At 39.8% G+C, this 16,233-nt stretch overlaps 3 protein-coding genes across 4 annotated transcripts; all 3 read right to left on the reverse strand.

Annotated features, from left to right (window-relative positions):
• Positions 1-3,797: 3,797 nt before the first annotated feature.
• Positions 3,798-4,692, reverse strand: LOC127781586 (major strawberry allergen Fra a 1-E-like). Its single transcript, XM_052308565.1, has 2 exons — positions 4,408-4,692; positions 3,798-4,262 (listed from the first exon to the last, which is right to left on the reverse strand). Exons 1-2 carry the CDS (start codon positions 4,577-4,579, stop codon positions 3,979-3,981), a joined length of 456 nt encoding a protein of 151 aa, XP_052164525.1. The 5' UTR covers positions 4,580-4,692; the 3' UTR covers positions 3,798-3,978.
• A 1,396-nt stretch (positions 4,693-6,088) lies between these two features.
• LOC127783367 (NEDD8-conjugating enzyme Ubc12-like) lies at positions 6,089-9,041 on the reverse strand. Its single transcript, XM_052310627.1, has 6 exons — positions 8,889-9,041; positions 8,092-8,205; positions 7,781-7,889; positions 7,110-7,188; positions 6,891-7,007; positions 6,089-6,651 (listed from the first exon to the last, which is right to left on the reverse strand). The coding sequence occupies exons 2-6, from the start codon at positions 8,198-8,200 to the stop codon at positions 6,514-6,516; spliced, it is 552 nt and encodes a 183-aa protein (XP_052166587.1). The 5' UTR covers positions 8,201-8,205; positions 8,889-9,041; the 3' UTR covers positions 6,089-6,513.
• Positions 9,042-11,142: 2,101 nt separating this feature from the next.
• Positions 11,143-15,634, reverse strand: LOC127782584 (uncharacterized). 2 transcript variants are annotated; one of them, XM_052309852.1, is made up of 7 exons: positions 15,422-15,626; positions 14,608-14,676; positions 14,449-14,510; positions 14,279-14,368; positions 14,073-14,194; positions 12,603-12,660; positions 11,143-11,565 (listed from the first exon to the last, which is right to left on the reverse strand). In XM_052309852.1, the coding sequence occupies exons 2-7, from the start codon at positions 14,672-14,674 to the stop codon at positions 11,374-11,376; spliced, it is 591 nt and encodes a 196-aa protein (XP_052165812.1). In that variant the 5' UTR covers positions 14,675-14,676; positions 15,422-15,626; the 3' UTR covers positions 11,143-11,373. The 2 variants fall into 2 exon arrangements, with proteins under 2 accessions (XP_052165812.1, XP_052165813.1); XM_052309853.1 differs by having other exon boundaries at positions 11,369-11,582; positions 15,422-15,634.
• Between the last annotated feature and the right edge of the window lie 599 nt (positions 15,635-16,233).

The following is a 16,233-nucleotide window of genomic DNA, read 5'->3' on the forward strand; positions in this document are numbered from 1 at the left end:
TTGTGGCTCATTTAAAGTGGTTAGATTTCGAATTAAATTAATCCAAGACTCCTGTTAGTTAAGTATACCATGTTTAACATGCTGATAAAAGGTTTTTGCTAGGAGAGCTATGGTTGAATTACGGTGAAGGTGTAAATTAGGCAATGTGCTATTTCGTTTTTTTTTTTTTCAGATTTTGCTGTTTTGGATGATTTATTGAGGTATCAAATCAAGTGATAAAATGATGTCAAAATTACAGTAAGTTGTCGGTAGCGCAAATCCATGCGCTACATCGCAGAATAGTAGTTCAAGCACCGCACAACGCCTTCTCCATCTGGTTTTCGTTTTTTTACCACCCCACATTTCCTTCGCATCCCACCTTTTCTCGGTTCGTTTTTTTCTTTTTTTACCACCCCACCTTCTGTGTTTCTTTTTTCTTTTTTTCATCTCATTCGTGCTTCATCAATGGGCCTGGTAAAATATTAACCATCCAGATTTTTCTGTTTTTCATTCCTTCTCTGTAGTTTTTCTGTTTTCGCGTTTTAGTAAAACATTTACCGTCTAGTTTTTCTTTCCGAGTTTTCCCTTTTTCTAGTATCTCCGCACGATTCAAAAATAACGAATTTACTCCGTGGAGTTTTTCATTTACTTCCAGTCTCCCACATCTGCTCATTCTAAAGTAACAAATTTACTCGCATGAATGCCTCCACATCGTATAACGCCATACCTAGATGGTCGTAAAAGAATTACTACCAGCTTACAATGCTAGTAATTTTTTTACCAATATTATAAATATTGTTTAGATTTCATGGTCTGTGAGTAAAACAATTACTACCTTCCTCTCGATATAGCCCATGATCTCGTAGCCACCGTGTAGTAATATGTTCACTGATGTGTTCAATACACAGTATAAGAGTAAAAACTGAGATTTCGTGGTCTGCGAGTAAAACAATTACCACCTTCCTCTCAATATAACCATGATCTCGTAGCCACTGTGTAGTAATATGTTTACTTATGTGTTCAATATACAGTATAAGAGTAAAAACTGATACTAAGAGTATTGTTGATCTATATCACAAAATAGTCGTATGAATGAAAAAATTACAGACTTAATCACACACAAGCGATAAAATTACTCACAGGTGGATCAAACTAGAAAATAAAAAAATGATTCAGCTAAAAATCTATCTGGTGGCTTTGCTGGATCTTGCTATAAGGACAAAGAGGATGGTCTGTGTCTTGTGACTGGTAGTGGAGAGGGCAACTGGGTGGCGAGCAGTAATCGACGATGGAATCATAGAAGGATGTAGCAGTGTGATATAAAGATGAGCTCGATGTTGCATAGTAGCAGCCATCCATCATCTAGCAAGCACAAAAAAAATGCAAAAACATTCTCGTTCATGTCAATAGAGATGACGAGCAAAAGAAAAATAGCAAACAACCTCCATCACCGGTGGACTCCACCCTATCCTCTGCGGCCAGCCACATGGAGCACGATGTGCAAATGTAGAACTTGTGCAGCCCATCAATTGAGATCAGGTAACATTGGAGATTGCACATTAATTTGATATGCAAAATAATTGGGGCTTCTTGCGTGAAGTTGAAGGAGAATATGCAGATGCAAATCAGAGTGTTATTTCCTTACTTGCTTGTTCTATTAATGTCGCCAACGCGAAGCAGCCGTTGGTTGCTTCTATTGGCCTAGGTGAACACCTCCTTGCTGGTTAAGGTGCTGCCCAGTGTCCGGCAGCGAGGCTTGAAGCAGTGCCTTCGCCTCAAGCGCCGCCAGCCAGGCCACCGCTCGCCGGCCACTGCCATCAACCGCCACGGTGTCATCGTCCTCCTCCATGGTGTGTCGCCGATCTGTGGGCTGGGATGGTGGATCGATTCAGATCCGAAAAAAAAAGGAAAAAAATGAAGTGGGGGCGAGAGTGGTTGGTTGGGTACGGAAAAAATAGAATATATACTGGGAGCAGAGAAGTTGTATTTATCAAAGTAAAACATTTACTCCAATAATGGTGGGAGCACGATGCGAGACATGGGGTGGGATCGGAAGCAGGGGAGTTGTTTTTATTATCGAAGTAAATCGATTACTCGAATAAAGGTGGGTGGTAGAGGCGCGCGATAGGAGTAAATCGTTTACTCCAACAACGGTAGGAATAGGATGACGGGGCCTGGGATGATGCATGTTTCGTGCTTGGAATGCTGCGCTCCTAATAGTAGTTCTAGTAAGTTGTATGTGTTGTATAGATTATTTAGGAATTTTTTATTTTATATTGCACCATAATTGTTTAGAATTTTAATTATCTTTACAATGCATATGAAACCTATAATGAAGATGCATTGAAGAGCCAAAAACAAATGAAAATAATATATGCACATACAGCAAATGATGGTTTTACTCATTTACATATTTTGTTCACGAATTTCTCAAAGTATATTTTATTGGTATGTTATATGTGGGACTTGGTGAAGATGGTGTGACTCTAGGCAATACTTTCTTCTTAAACACCTCCCGTTTCATAGCTGCAATAGCCTCATCCAAGGTAGGAATTGTGGTTTGATGAAACATTGCATCTCTTCTCCCTTCAAACTCCGAATTTAGGCTCTTCAAGAACTCAATGACCCTTGTGCGCTCAATCCATTTTCTCATTTTCGCTATACAATCGGGGTGCTCTAATCCAAGAGGATCATAATGATCTAAATTAGACTACAAATGCTTCAGTTTTGCAACATATTCTACAATAGAATGCTCCCCTTATTTCAAAGCACTTATCTTCTCTTGTGCCTCCACCATTAGCATCACATTTCCTTCTCCCAAGTAAAGATTAGTGAGAGTTTTCCACATCTCACTTGCACTAGAGATGGTCTCAACAGTTGTAGCAATAACAGGGATAAATAAAGTCAACAACCACACTACTACTAAAGAGTTGGTAGCACTCCAAGTCTTCCACTCAGCACTTGATGTGCTCTCAGACACTTTTATCTCCCCTGTAACATATCCTTCTAATCCCTTTGTCTTCAAGATCAACAATGTTCTTATAGACCAACTCAAACAATTTTTGACACCTTCCAACTTAATATCATTTTGCATCAACTCAATTGTTTTACTGATTCAACATGAGAAACAATCGCATTGCTGGTATTAGATGTCTCGCTAAATTTCTTAGCAAGCATATCTACCAATTTACCCATCACCTATTCAATCCCTTGGTTTTCCCTATTACAGCAAGTTAATAGCAGCTATATCCCTTCTTCTCGCCTCCACAAGTTAATCTCTTCCCCTTCTTTTCTTGCTGTGAGACCTCAATCTGACCAAATCCTCACCTTCTCAAGCAGCAGCCGCAGCACTTTCTCAAGCAGCAAGCAGCAGCTGCACCTTCTCAAGCAGCACCTTCACACGGCAGCAAGCAACAGCACCTTCTTCTCTCCACACGCCGTCGCCAACTTGCCCTCCGTGCACGCGGTCTCCGTTGGCGCTCCCTGCTAGCCAAACCTTCTTCTCTCCACGTCGGAATCCTCCAAGCACAACCACAGCAGCCACCGCTACCTCCACCGTCAACACGCTCGCTTCCTCGCCGGGAGCTCCAGCACCACACGCCAATACACCGCCGGTGCGCCGTGCTTCTCCAGCCACAGCCACCGCTAGCTAGGGTTTAGCCTTGGCGCAGTCGCTGGCGACCAAGCTCTGATACCATGAAGATATTTGTGATTGTTTTTCTAGAATCTTCATACACATTATCTCATTTTCAGCCATACATATACAAGAAGCATATATGGACTTCTTTTTGGGTACGGTCTAGAAACACACACATGTATAGCCCAACAAATAGTAATTAGTACAGGGTTATTACATTACATAGCACTTGGCATAGCACACTTCCAGAAAGGTACTAGGCAGGTATTACACATGTCAAGCCTAGTACTCTATACGCTGTCCTACCCATAGGTTTCTTCATACTTATCTTCATTAAGATGACAACAGCTTTTGTCATTTTACTAGTTAGTGGCTTCGCAAGTCTCAAACAATTTAAGAAACCCGAGGGCGGCATCCTTGGCCTTCTCTGGTGGCGGGGAAGTGGGGGTGATGGGCTCAAACTCAGCCTTCCACCCAGCGACGCACTGCTCGCCTTCCTTCCCCGGGACGGGGGCGAAGGAGAAGGTGACATGGTAGGGATCATAGACCTCCTTCAGCTCACCGCTGACCACTTCATAGCCGAAGGACCGGCCTGTCTCGACCTTCTCAACCTTCTGAACAGATTCCTTGACAAAGTGATGAAGTGCTGCAGTTGACACAGTTCATGCTTACAACAATTAGAACAGCTGACAATACTATTTGACAGCTACAGTATGAAAATGACACTATGACATTGCATGTGAACAATTGGAAACTTTGTACCAAAAACATATCTGAGATAGTTTCTTTACCAGGTCCTAGCTTGAAGATCCTGAGGCTGCCAGGGCTGCCATCTCCTTCAAGGTACTCGGCGCCCGACAGCATTTCGGGGCTGATCTTGCCCAGGGTCTCATTGTTGGTGAACATCTCCCATGCCTTGGATGCAGGGATGTTCAGGTGGACCTCACCTTGCAGGCTCTTCATCTTCCTAGCTGCTGCTGCTGCTGCTGCTGCTCTCAGCTCCAATCTCCTACTGAGTAGTGGCTGGCTTCTGGTTGCAGTGCAAGTGTTGCTGTGTGTGCATTCTTCTGAGACATTCACATGGACTTATATAGGGGCAGCTGCTGGCATTTGGTCCCTTGCAGTCTTGCAGAGGAGTGTAAATATTGAATTGTTGCCTTGACAAGGATGGCCACATTGGAGGGTGTAAAATGGATCCTTTACATCGGAGAATCGATGTGCTGAAGATTTCAGGCTGTTTTGAAGTATCAGATACACACTGGACTGACTGATTGCTGTTGATGTTTCTGAACTTGACCATGACCAAGGCTACTCCCTAAATTCTTTTGTAAAGATGAGTAGTAAATTTACTGTTGCTTTGTGGTGCTCTGGAGATCTTGACCGGATGGTCCATATGATTTCGCAAACTATTCATATTGGTTTTCTGGATCAGAGAATCCAAATCCACTCCAATACACATCATGTGCCTACGAAGGAACCCACTAGAAGGGATAAACGCAAACAATGATGAATGATTGTTATAGGCATGTAGAGTAAGGTAAACTATGCGAAGTGCTTATCAATGTCATCCCCGTCAGTCCATGATCATCATTCTCCTAAGTTCGAATAGATTTTTGCGGCTATAGAATATCTATTCAATCAAATATCAGAAAAGAGAGGAAAGAATGAGGTCATCGGACGCATCATTTTGCCAGTAAGCCATTCAAGACATACTAATCCATCCATCCCTGAAATAACATCTTTTCATTCTATAAAAAAAAACTCAGCTTTATATATTTTTCAAGTAAATTTCACAAAACAACATAAACATTGACCAAACTATCACAAAACTATAAATTTGAGGATGCGTATCACAAAACTATATTTTTAGCACCATTTTTTTTTCACGAAACTACATATTGAAGACGTCATATAAAAAACTACAGATTATAAAAATGTCCCTCTTTGTGCAAACGGAGTATGAGCTACTTCTAGAACAGAAGTTCTGAAACGATTGAAAGCGAAGTAAAAGTTGTTTTGGGGGGATACAATGTTGCAAATCTTATCTATGGAGTAATACAAAGATCATGCAAATTAGAAAGGGCAGGTAAAGAACTAGGAGCAATAAGCATATGCTCTAAACTCTCATTACAATGCCTTTCCACTGCATCATCCATTAGTACGTGTGCCGCTAGTCATTGATTACTTCTCATGGCACTACTACACTATTCCTTCTTAATTGAAACCAATCAATGTAACAGAGCAATTTGTTCTTCGGCTCAACACTTGTCGAAATCTACCTTCTACCTGCTCTAGCTCAATAGATTTATAAAGCCACTACAGATGAATCTTCTTTGTTTACTTTTTTGATAGATTTTGGATGTATGACCACAGATTTGCAGAAAGCAACAGCTCCAGGCCCTTTGCAGTTAAAATAGCCATGAAATGCCTTTCAGAACATTTAGGTGGAGAAGACCTTTCCAGTTACAGAGCTTGGAAAAAAGAACAACACAACTACCCAAGGTAGCATGTTACATTAAGCAATGTTAGTGAACTTGTTCTTACTTCCTGGTAGCCATAAGTCATAACAGGCAGTAAGTGCAGCACACACATACTGTTCAGCATTTTCTCTAGCTGGCATTATACAAAAGCATCTCAGAAACTGGTATGAATCAGAATGACTGAGATGCGCGCGAGGGCCAAAAGAGAACATTTGCCACAACAGGTTAACCCAGAGTCTTCGGATTGCGGGTTATGAACGTGAGTTCAATTGCCTCACTAACTTACTTTCTAGCAACTGCTGTTGTTACATAACAGAGAAGTTCCTTCTTGGTTACATATACTGCTTTTACCATAGTGCATTGGTAGGAGAAATGGCAGCAGCAGATAAGTCAGGTACCGATCACCATCTTCAGGCCTTACATACATCTAGGGAAGTGGGTTTCACCAACATAGCCTCCAGCCATTGCCCTCTGGACATTTCTCTCAAACTTTTCTGGGTTGTCTCGAAGAACTGCTGCCGCCTCATGATTTAGAGGGTCCTCATCATTAGGTTGCTGCACATGATGATGGAAAATTAGACACCAAGGTAATAAATAACAAAACGAAATTATTAAAGAAATTTCTGTTTCACGAAACCAAAATAACTTTTCATGGGTAAATGATGTACAGAGAAGTGAAGATACAACCGTGAAAAAATATTCCAAAAGAGCGAAATACAAATCATTTTTCCACAGAGATGTACAGTTCTTTTTTTTTGTTTGTTTTAATTCACACATGCAATCACTGTACTTACTGAGAAAAGAAGATTCAAGCCATATACAATCGTGTTGACATTCAGGACAGGCTTCCAATCTTCACGCAGAATGTTAAGGCAGACATTTCCCTCCAAGTCAATATTGGGATGATAGACCTAGTAACAAGTTGCAATTATGAGAACCAAAAAGCAGGTTTGCTGGAAGATTTAATTGGGAAGAATTAAAAAGCACTATATCAATGGGAAGAGACTCGCTACCTTAGTCTTGCACTTGACTTTGGGTGGTTCATGAGGATAGGCAGGAGGAACTTGGAAAGTAAAAATAAATTTACCACCTCTGAAGAATAACAAAATTCATATTAGAACCAACACTTGAAATAAAAATAATAAGTACTTGGCTATGTTCCACCATTATCTGAAATAGAAAACGAGAAAGGTAAAAAATGGTCCACCTCTGCCACTTTCTTCAAATTTGAGTAGCTATAGGGTAAATATTCCCCCATGCAGAATAAAGAAACCAAAACGACAAAAACCAAAACAATAATTATGAGTTACTGCAATACCGTAATCAAGAACAGGTATATGTTGAGGGGAAGACAAAGGCAAAGTTAAGTTTGCTGCTAATGCCCCTGCATGCATTCCTATGTAAACTATCATATGAAACATATCAAATAGAAAAACTTATTTAGCCCTTCATGATACACACATGACTCCTCTTATTCCTTGTTCTAACAACTATCACTACATCATGGAATGCAATTATTAATGCAGGAAGAGGCGAATGCATATTTTATTCTGCATATAATTCAAATGTCATTTCAATGGATGTTGTAGGTGTAGAATCACCAATTCAGATAAAAATTGGTAACATATTTCACAGAACCACCAAATGAAAATTACATGTAAAAGTAACACCTGCAATAACTTACACATAGTATCCCTCATCAGGTCGAATAGTAACTTCAAAGTTCATCAAATCATCCTTGCCATTAGGAAAAGAAATTCTAGTCGACTTAGGAAGGTTAAGTTCAGCAATATCTAAAAGCAAGAAAAAACAAAGTCAATGTGAAAGTGACAGTAAAAAATTCACATACTGCACCAATTGGATATGAGAGTAGTAAAATGCAGAGACACGCTCATGCAAACTAAACAAAGGAAAGGATATCCTTGATAAGTATAATCACACTGCATAAACCAAATGATGGCCCAAGTGAACTGTATTATTTGTGAAATGGCAAACCTTTGTGAAGACGCAACTCCCCTGGACTTTGCTTTTTGGCAGGAGGCTTTCCATTTGCATTGGCTGCATCTTCCTTCTTTTGACCCTTTATCTTAATAAGGTTTAGCATTTTTCCTGCGAAAGAAGAATAAATTATCCAAAGAAACCTTTTTTTCTACATGAGCATACACATGAAATGGACAGGGTGTGACACAAAATCAGTTCAGTTACTTACGGAAAGTTCCAAGTTACATATATCAATAATCTATTAGTAGCCTCTAAAGTAATTATTCACTATTTTCACATGCAAACTAACTCAAGATCAAGTAAAGTTTTCCAACACGGGCAAAGCATCAACAAGAGACATCCACAAGACTAATTCATGCATGTCATAAAGTTTCATATGTAAATCTCGAATTGTGATAATTGTCCACTCACAGCAGGATGCTCTGGTGCATCATAAGGTGTGTCAGGGGTCATAATCATTTGCAGACAGATGAATCACTCAGAAACATATCATATGCGTTTATGCGATTAGAGAAATACTAGTTAGCATATTTCCTACATTACTCTAGCCCACTTAGACACAGGGACGGATCCAACTTGGGACATGGCCGGGGTTCAGTTGAACCCCCAAACTTTTGGGTGGAACAAACAACAAACTGTTGCTTTTATTAAGGTTAAGGCTCTGGAATTAAGAGAAAGAGCTTCTTCCAGATCTAGAAGAGAAGCTAGGGTTTTAACGCAAAGCAAATTCCAGACAGAAGTAGTCCCGGTGGGAGAGCGAGATGAATCAGAAAGAGGATGTGGATGCTCACCAGGATCCCCTCCCCTCCCCTGCTCTGCTCGCCGGATGGATGGAGATCGCCGCCCCTCCCCTGTTGAGCTGCGACTCGTCTCTTGGCGCAAGGAGCTGAGGAGACGACGAGAATGGAGATTTCTCTTTCTTTTACGCCAAGGCCCATGGGATGGAAGGGGAAGATACTCTAGTACTTCACCTTTATCTCATTTTCTTGTACTTTAAAACTAGTTATTACTTCATCGTGACTAGTGGCCCACGTATCAGTAGGACTAAGGGAAAAAAATACAATAAGCTTAGTTGGGGATTGTGTCGACGGCAAACTTTTTAAACCACCAGCAACCACTAGCTGCTGCTCCATGCACCGCCACCACTACTCTTTCTCTATGAGCTACTATCGTTCCTTCTCTCCGCTTTATATATGCAGTCACACTCTTTAGTCACTGACATGTCTTTTCTCTTTTTTTTTTTGTCATGCACAATGTTGTCATGGACTCAGAAGTGTTGGGCTTGCATGGACTCAAGGAGGCAGGAGCCGACCCGATGAAGAGCGAAGACGCTAGATCCGAGCTCCTCTTTGCTACTAGTACAATATGATATTTCGGAATTGTCAACCAAATTTTCGAAACTTTCATCTTAGGGTTATTTTAGTCATTAGGATAAAATTGTACAATACTAACGGGATCTAACTGGACAGGGATGGTATATTATATAAGTTAAGCCAAATACGATGGCATATTGTAGATCTTGATAAACTCAATATCATATTATAGAACGGGGCCAAAATCACTTGCACACAATGGATTTTCTCTATAAAAGATAATATAGTCAAATCGTTTTTGTATATTTCACGAAACAAAATATTTCTTATCTAAACATGTTAGGAGAATTTTGAAAGAAGGTAAGAAAAATAAGAGGTTAGTCACTAGCCCTAATATGACATCATAAATATATTGCTAATCCTGATAAATATTAGCTACCCATATAAGCTGACTACCCTAAACTTACGTGCTGACAATATTTTGAGTCGATTTGGCAATACTATTGCATCCTATGTTTTTTCAAAAGAACATTGGCACTGACAAGGGACACAAGTCATAACAACAGTATATGTTGTTACCCTTATGTCCTTTCTTATCCATGAACCTCTCTAAAGGATGTGATGTTTGGAATTTTGTTTCATGTAAGGGGGCTAAAACCGTGAAATTTTGTGTTCAACACGACAAATTTTCCCAGTCCCGAAAGCCACTGAGAGCATGAATTTTCAAAAGAGAAATTGCATTGCCAAAGATGTTCAGGGTTGTGACAAAGTACCAGAGATGTCAAAAGATGCCAATCGCATCGCAACGTGTGGTAATTAGAGTGCCATAGTGGAAAAAGGAATCAGCTGCAAAATTGATCTATTAAAATGATCCATCCATTTTAAAGTCGTGGCCACAAGCCAAAAATCTAAGCATAAATCTTCTTGCCATATGAGAATCTCTTCATCGGTAGTTGTACCTTCGGCCAAAATACAGAGTCAAATTGGAATAATTCTCATCCTTTTCCTTTTCTTTATTCCCTGAAATTGACATTTGACAAAGAAAAAGAAAGATGAAATTCGGATCACCGGAAGAGAATCGTATTCCCATCTCTCAATCCATGCTGCAACAAGCACCACGCAAGATTAAGAACAAGTTGACTCCTCTGATCTTTCGTACAACACTGGTATACTGATCCATGTGACTATGTGAGCATGAAAATGAATTCAAAAACTAGGTAAAACATTTTTCAAGGATTTATTACCAGACATGCCTAATTTTTATCCGAAGACGATAGTTTTTCTGTTCAAACACTGATAGCGTTGTTTCAAAAAGAGCGTTGAATAACTTCTTGTGTTTGCCATTTTCCACCCAAAGAAATGAATTTAATGAAAACAAATATTAATTTACAAAGTATTCGATTTATTCTAGTTTTATTTATTTTACCACCCAACTATTTCTAATCCAAACTGAACTTTGGTCTGTTTGGTTTGATACCCTACCAAACTTTGAGTGTCAAAGTTACAAAACATATTATCAAATATATCAAGTTGGGCCATGATTCACAAAAAACTAGACGGAGAAGTGCCCCAATGTTTCCTCTTTTCCCTACTGAGAGAAATGCATGTGTCACCAACTGAAACTAACACAGAAGTCGGTCCTGTACTTTCAAAAACTGAACCGACACTGTAAATTCCGATAGCACCATCAACCTATAACTATCTACAAGCATGCCAAATATAACATCGCAACTAGTAACACAAAAAGGCAATTTTTCATACATTCCATCGGACATTATACAAGCTGAAGCAGAAATAGGAAACCAGAAAAACTGCATACAGACTTGAGTAAGATTCTGTCCGCGACTCTCCTAACAATACAAGGGAACAAAGAAGCCAAGTTAGCGTTCCAGGGGCTCTTCTCCCACCCAAGAAACCAGTGAACTGAAAATGCTCCCATGGAGGACATTTGATGTGGTTGAACTCATTGGTTACCACCATTGCGGCCACCATATCCTCTTCCTCGCCGCTGTTGCTGATTACGCCGCTGCTGGGCAATCTGCCGGCCAGGGGCAGTATTCGTCTGCTGCTGTGGCATGGTCCTCATCCTCTGCTGCTTCATTTCTGCAAAGAGCGCATCCATTGTCCTTGGTGCCTTGTTCTGCACCTCCTTCCCCTAGACATGGATAAAAGCTACATTATGATTTAGCGATAGTGTCAACAAAACTAACTTAAAATAAAAAAATGCAACATAAGCATGAAATAATCAAACATGTTTCATATTTTTTATATTTGCAACTCATTAAAAGAAATTATTCACAACAACTGGTATAATATTGTTGCCAAATAAAAAGCATGAAACTATCAAGGAAATACAGTCAAATACACACACAAAAAAAGAGAACATATAAATTTATTTATCTTAGTATCATCATATATCATTGTTGAACAACTCCCCACATTCTGCTCTATCAGCAAATCCAGTCTCCTTGCAAGCAGTCTAAGGTTTGCTGTGGGGAGGTGAATAACAGAAGTGTAACCAAGAAACAGAAAGAGGAATCTCCTTGGAGTATGGTGGGCTGTGAGATCAATTGTGTAGTTAATTTCTTTTCATTTGGTTTATCTATATAGTTATGTTTGGCCATCATAAGTCATAACAAGGTATTGCACTAATGCTCAACAAAATTGGTCGATGATAGCAACCAAACACTAATATGAGCAATCACTAAGAATTGTGGCAAAGCTAAATCAAAATTAATGGTATAAAACATCAGGATAGCATTCAAGTATTCAACTAAAGCCTCCAGAATCGTCCAATTTCTTGTGGACTCCACTCATGCACATTATTTTTCCTTTACCTTTTTGGGTTTCACCAAATTTGTCCATGATCTTTTATTCAAAACTCTTCCCATCTTACCCCCACTTACCCTCCCACCCCCACTCATCCCTTATCAATATATTGATGGGCAATAGTCTTTTCTTCTCAACCTTAATCCCTGCTAGACAACCTAGAAATCCCTATATTTTGTAAAGGAGGGCGTACAAACTAAATGTACTACCCCGTACTTCACAAGAATAATATAGTATCAATGCGATACAGAAAACTAAAGCAGATGTGCAAACAAGGTTTTACACCCTAGTAATAAAAACTAAAAAAGTATGCTTGAATAAGTGCTGGCAGTAAACTCATCTAAACTCTGATTCTGTTCTTACCTTCCCATTCTGAAAAGCCTGTCCTACAGGCCTCCGCTGTATTGAGTTAGATGGGGCACTGCATCCAGGACAAAACATTAGCAGCTCACACAGGCAAAAATTCAATCAGGCAGATATTGTTGTATGCAACAGAGTACCAAAAGCAGTATGTTTCCATAACCTATATGCTACATAAAGTGGTCAAACCACTCACCATACCCCTCTTTAAGTTTTAAAGTCAGGTTATACATACCATACAACAATACCAAGCAGAAACAGTAAATGTGACCATTACATCAATGAGGGCAAATACATGGTGCACCATGGTTCACAAGGCCCTCAACATCCTAATTGTTACCTCATACCAAATTTGAGTTCAATACGTCCCAAATCCCAATAGTCGTGATTTATTGCTTGCTTGAACCAATGAGGTACCAGTCAACACTTGGGAACGTCATTCCAGGACCAACCAAGAATGCTAGAGAATCCACCCACTCTTAACAAGCAAAATCATGATATGTCAAGATCTTCAGATGAGTAATGTGAATATCACTGTTGGGGACCACTAATTGGGGCATATAAAATAGAAAGCACATAGCACCTGATGTCCAAAATCCAACAAGAGGACACTCAAAATAATGCACAGCAGTACACCGGTTCATATGGCCAACTAGGAATGAGACCAGCAGCAGAATATACTCCAAAACATAGATGATCACAGCTTTGCTGAAAACACTATAAGCTAGATTCACACTTCCGTTGTCAAAGCAAAATAAAAACCATTGATCCACACCATGCAGCAAATAGTTGAAAGTCATTCAACTTCAGCACATCAATCCATAACCAGTATCGGGGATGAACAGCTATGGGGATGCTAGAGATCACCAAACAAGTGAGAATAATGAACCCTCACAAAGAGTTTTGGCTGACCTCCCCAAGCAGCAGTCACCCAGCTGCCATAAATACATCCAAAATTTGCCATATTGATTGCCAGGCAATAACTGATGTATGCCAAGGTCCTTTCAAATTCCATAAATTTGACCAGCACAGCCAGAAAAAAAAGGCAAAATGCTCAACGCTTGTGATGAGTGATGGCATTTTGGCATACAAATCAAGTTCAACCCAGTATGATCTGATCAGCTTACTCCAACTCATATCCATCATGTTTCTATCAGCTCAACCAAAAAATAGGCCGTATACCCCAAGAGTGTCTGTTGAACTTTAAACTTGCATGTGCTTTGTACCAACCAAACACCAATAGTGGTGAATCTAATACAGTAGTTGCATGCAAACACCAGCACCGATCAATCTCAGGTCATGTACCCACAGGTGCATTTGTCTAAAATATTTAACAAGTTCTTGAATGCAGTAAACCTTCTCATAAGCAATAAAAGAACCATCGTTTACCTGTTCATAATTTCTTATAAGATAAATTCATAAAGACTCTGCGGAGAAGAAGAGTAATGAAACAGTGCAGCAGTTAGCTCATACCTTGGCTTGTTCCATCTGACACCCCTGCTGCGTATTGGCATTGTAGCAGCCTTCTTTGCAGCCTGCTTTGTAGCTACGAACTGATTTCCGCCCAGATTTGTCCTCCTTTGTGCAAGGACCCCCTAAAGATCCAGAAAAACAATATTAAGATGGAACCTAATACAAAGTACAAAAAGGAATTACTTCATATGGAAAAAACAGCATACTTGTCTTAAGGACGATCTAGATTCCATAAATCGCTGAACCTTTGCATTCCCTTGATTAGTGTTGTCATTCTGGAATGGACGTTTCTTGATCTGCAATGATAGAAGATGAGATTATTCACTGACTTCCATACAAGATGGCATGGAGTACAGTCAATAATTAAAATGCTTACAGGTTGTCTAGCAGGTTTCTTGCCTCCAGGATTCTTTTTCTTTGACATCTTAATAATATCATCTGCATGTACACATAAAAAGTTAAAATCCCAGGAACTATGCTCATATTCTGAAATCTTAATTGATGCCATTAAGCAAACAATGAATAAATAGCAGACCTAAAGTCATGTCCATCTTTTTCTCGGTAAAAGCAATAGCTTCAGCAGTTAGTGGCACTGACTCCATCTCTGTAAAAAGTCAATAAACAGTGACCGTAAGAACTAAGAACAAACATGATTCCAGCAAGTAATTCTAACAACACAATTCAGCTACAGAAGAACTGTCAAATAGCTAAAAAGGCAGCATTAAACAAAGAAGTTCAAGTGCAGATCATGGAACATTCCAGTGAATTCTCATGAGCAAAATCAACTGACTATTATGAACTCCACCCCCCTCATTGTTTTCTAGATAACAGAGACTATATGATATATACAGCTCTGTTTCCTAGATAAAACTAAAGCCATGTTTTTGTAGATAACAGAAGACTATGATATATATACCACATCATTACAGCTTTGGACCAAAGCACTGAAACATCATACCTGATCTGAGGGCAAAACATAACCTCAAAGAATGAAATCAAATGGGTTGAACACACCCAAAAAAAAAAAACACAATCCCCTTCTAGTTAGCAAAAGGCAGAATTATCTGCAAGCAAGCTTGTCCTACGGAACATTATAGATGAATCAACAACTAACTACTAGAACGCGGGCACCCAAACAGGGGCGGATCCAACACGGGAACCCCCAAAACTTTTTTTTGGGGAAAAAAAATCAAACAGATTACTTGTATTAACTAGGTTAAGGCAAATTATTAAGAGAGAAGAAGCTGCTTCCAGATCTAGAAGAGAAGCTAGGGTTAACGCGAGCAAATATCGAGACAAAAGTGGGTGGGAGAGAGATGAACGAGAAAGACAGAGATTCAGATGCTCACCGGGATGTGGCAGGAGCAGCAGGACGACGGCGACGGCGGCGGTGGCCCTCCCCCGCTGTGCTCGCGAGATGGAAATCGGCGCGCCGGCGGCGGTGGGCGAATTCGCAAGGAGCGGAGACGAGGAGACGGGATTTTTTTTTCCTTTTTCTAATTATTTTTTTGACGAAGAGGGGACGGGATATACACTACGGATCCTCGACGGCTTGACGGCGCACAATCCTCTCTCTCTCTTTTTTTTTTTTTTTTTTTTTTTGCAATTATACTATAGTGCTATATATTTTTTGGCCGAATGTGTAACATCGGGTCTCTCTAAAATTCGTACTGTGTTATCGGGCTCGGCCACATAATCAGGTTAAACCCGTTTTCTTTCTTAAGCCATCTACAATGTTATTATCTATAAAAGTAGTCCATAGATAATATTATATTCTTTCCAGATTCCAGCTATCTAATCATATTGTGCAAGTAGTCTATAGCAAGAATATAGCAAAAGTTGTCTATAGCACTATGGGTAGGCAATAAGATACTAGTAATAAAATATTATAGTTGAATAGTTGTACTTTTCACAAATGTTAAACAAACCGTTACACAGCTATGGGGCCAATGGGAGTAGCAACGCTGTAGGGGTGGCTGAATTAATTTTTACCTTTAGTGGGACTCACTTTAATTACTCACATTGTGGTGGTTTAACTATGGACTCCTAGCTGCGGGTTCCACGTCTATAGACTAGTTAGCTAAATATATTGGAGTTGCCCTTAGTTTAGTCTGAATCCAAAAGAGAATCCATGTGGCTGTGTCCCCTAATCAACGGAAAA

This window comes from Oryza glaberrima, chromosome 8 (assembly GCF_000147395.1).
Source record: "Oryza glaberrima chromosome 8, OglaRS2, whole genome shotgun sequence".
NCBI lineage: Eukaryota > Viridiplantae > Streptophyta > Magnoliopsida > Poales > Poaceae > Oryza > Oryza glaberrima.

Bases quoted from the DNA above. Each gene is read 5' to 3' on its own strand.
- LOC127781586 (XM_052308565.1), bottom strand. From the start codon at position 4,579: ATGAAGAGCCTGCAAGGTGAGGTCCACCTGAACATCCCTGCATCCAAG. The intron at 4,263-4,407 runs GTAAAGAAACTA...TGTCAACTGCAG, and splicing joins GATCTTCAAGCTAGGACCTG to CACTTCATCACTTTGTCAAG.
- LOC127783367 (XM_052310627.1), bottom strand. From the start codon at position 8,200: ATGCTAAACCTTATTAAGATAAAGGGTCAAAAGAAGGAAGATGCAGCC. The intron at 7,189-7,780 runs GTAAGTTATTGC...GTTATTCTTCAG, and splicing joins CCTGATGAGGGATACTATGT to AGGTGGTAAATTTATTTTTA. The intron at 6,652-6,890 runs GTAAGTACAGTG...CATCATGTGCAG, and splicing joins GCTTGAATCTTCTTTTCTCA to CAACCTAATGATGAGGACCC.
- LOC127782584 (XM_052309852.1), bottom strand. From the start codon at position 14,674: ATGGAGTCAGTGCCACTAACTGCTGAAGCTATTGCTTTTACCGAGAAA. The intron at 14,369-14,448 runs GTAAGCATTTTA...CTATCATTGCAG, and splicing joins AGAAACCTGCTAGACAACCT to ATCAAGAAACGTCCATTCCA. The intron at 14,195-14,278 runs GTATGCTGTTTT...CTGGATCTTTAG, and splicing joins CTAGATCGTCCTTAAGACAA to GGGGTCCTTGCACAAAGGAG.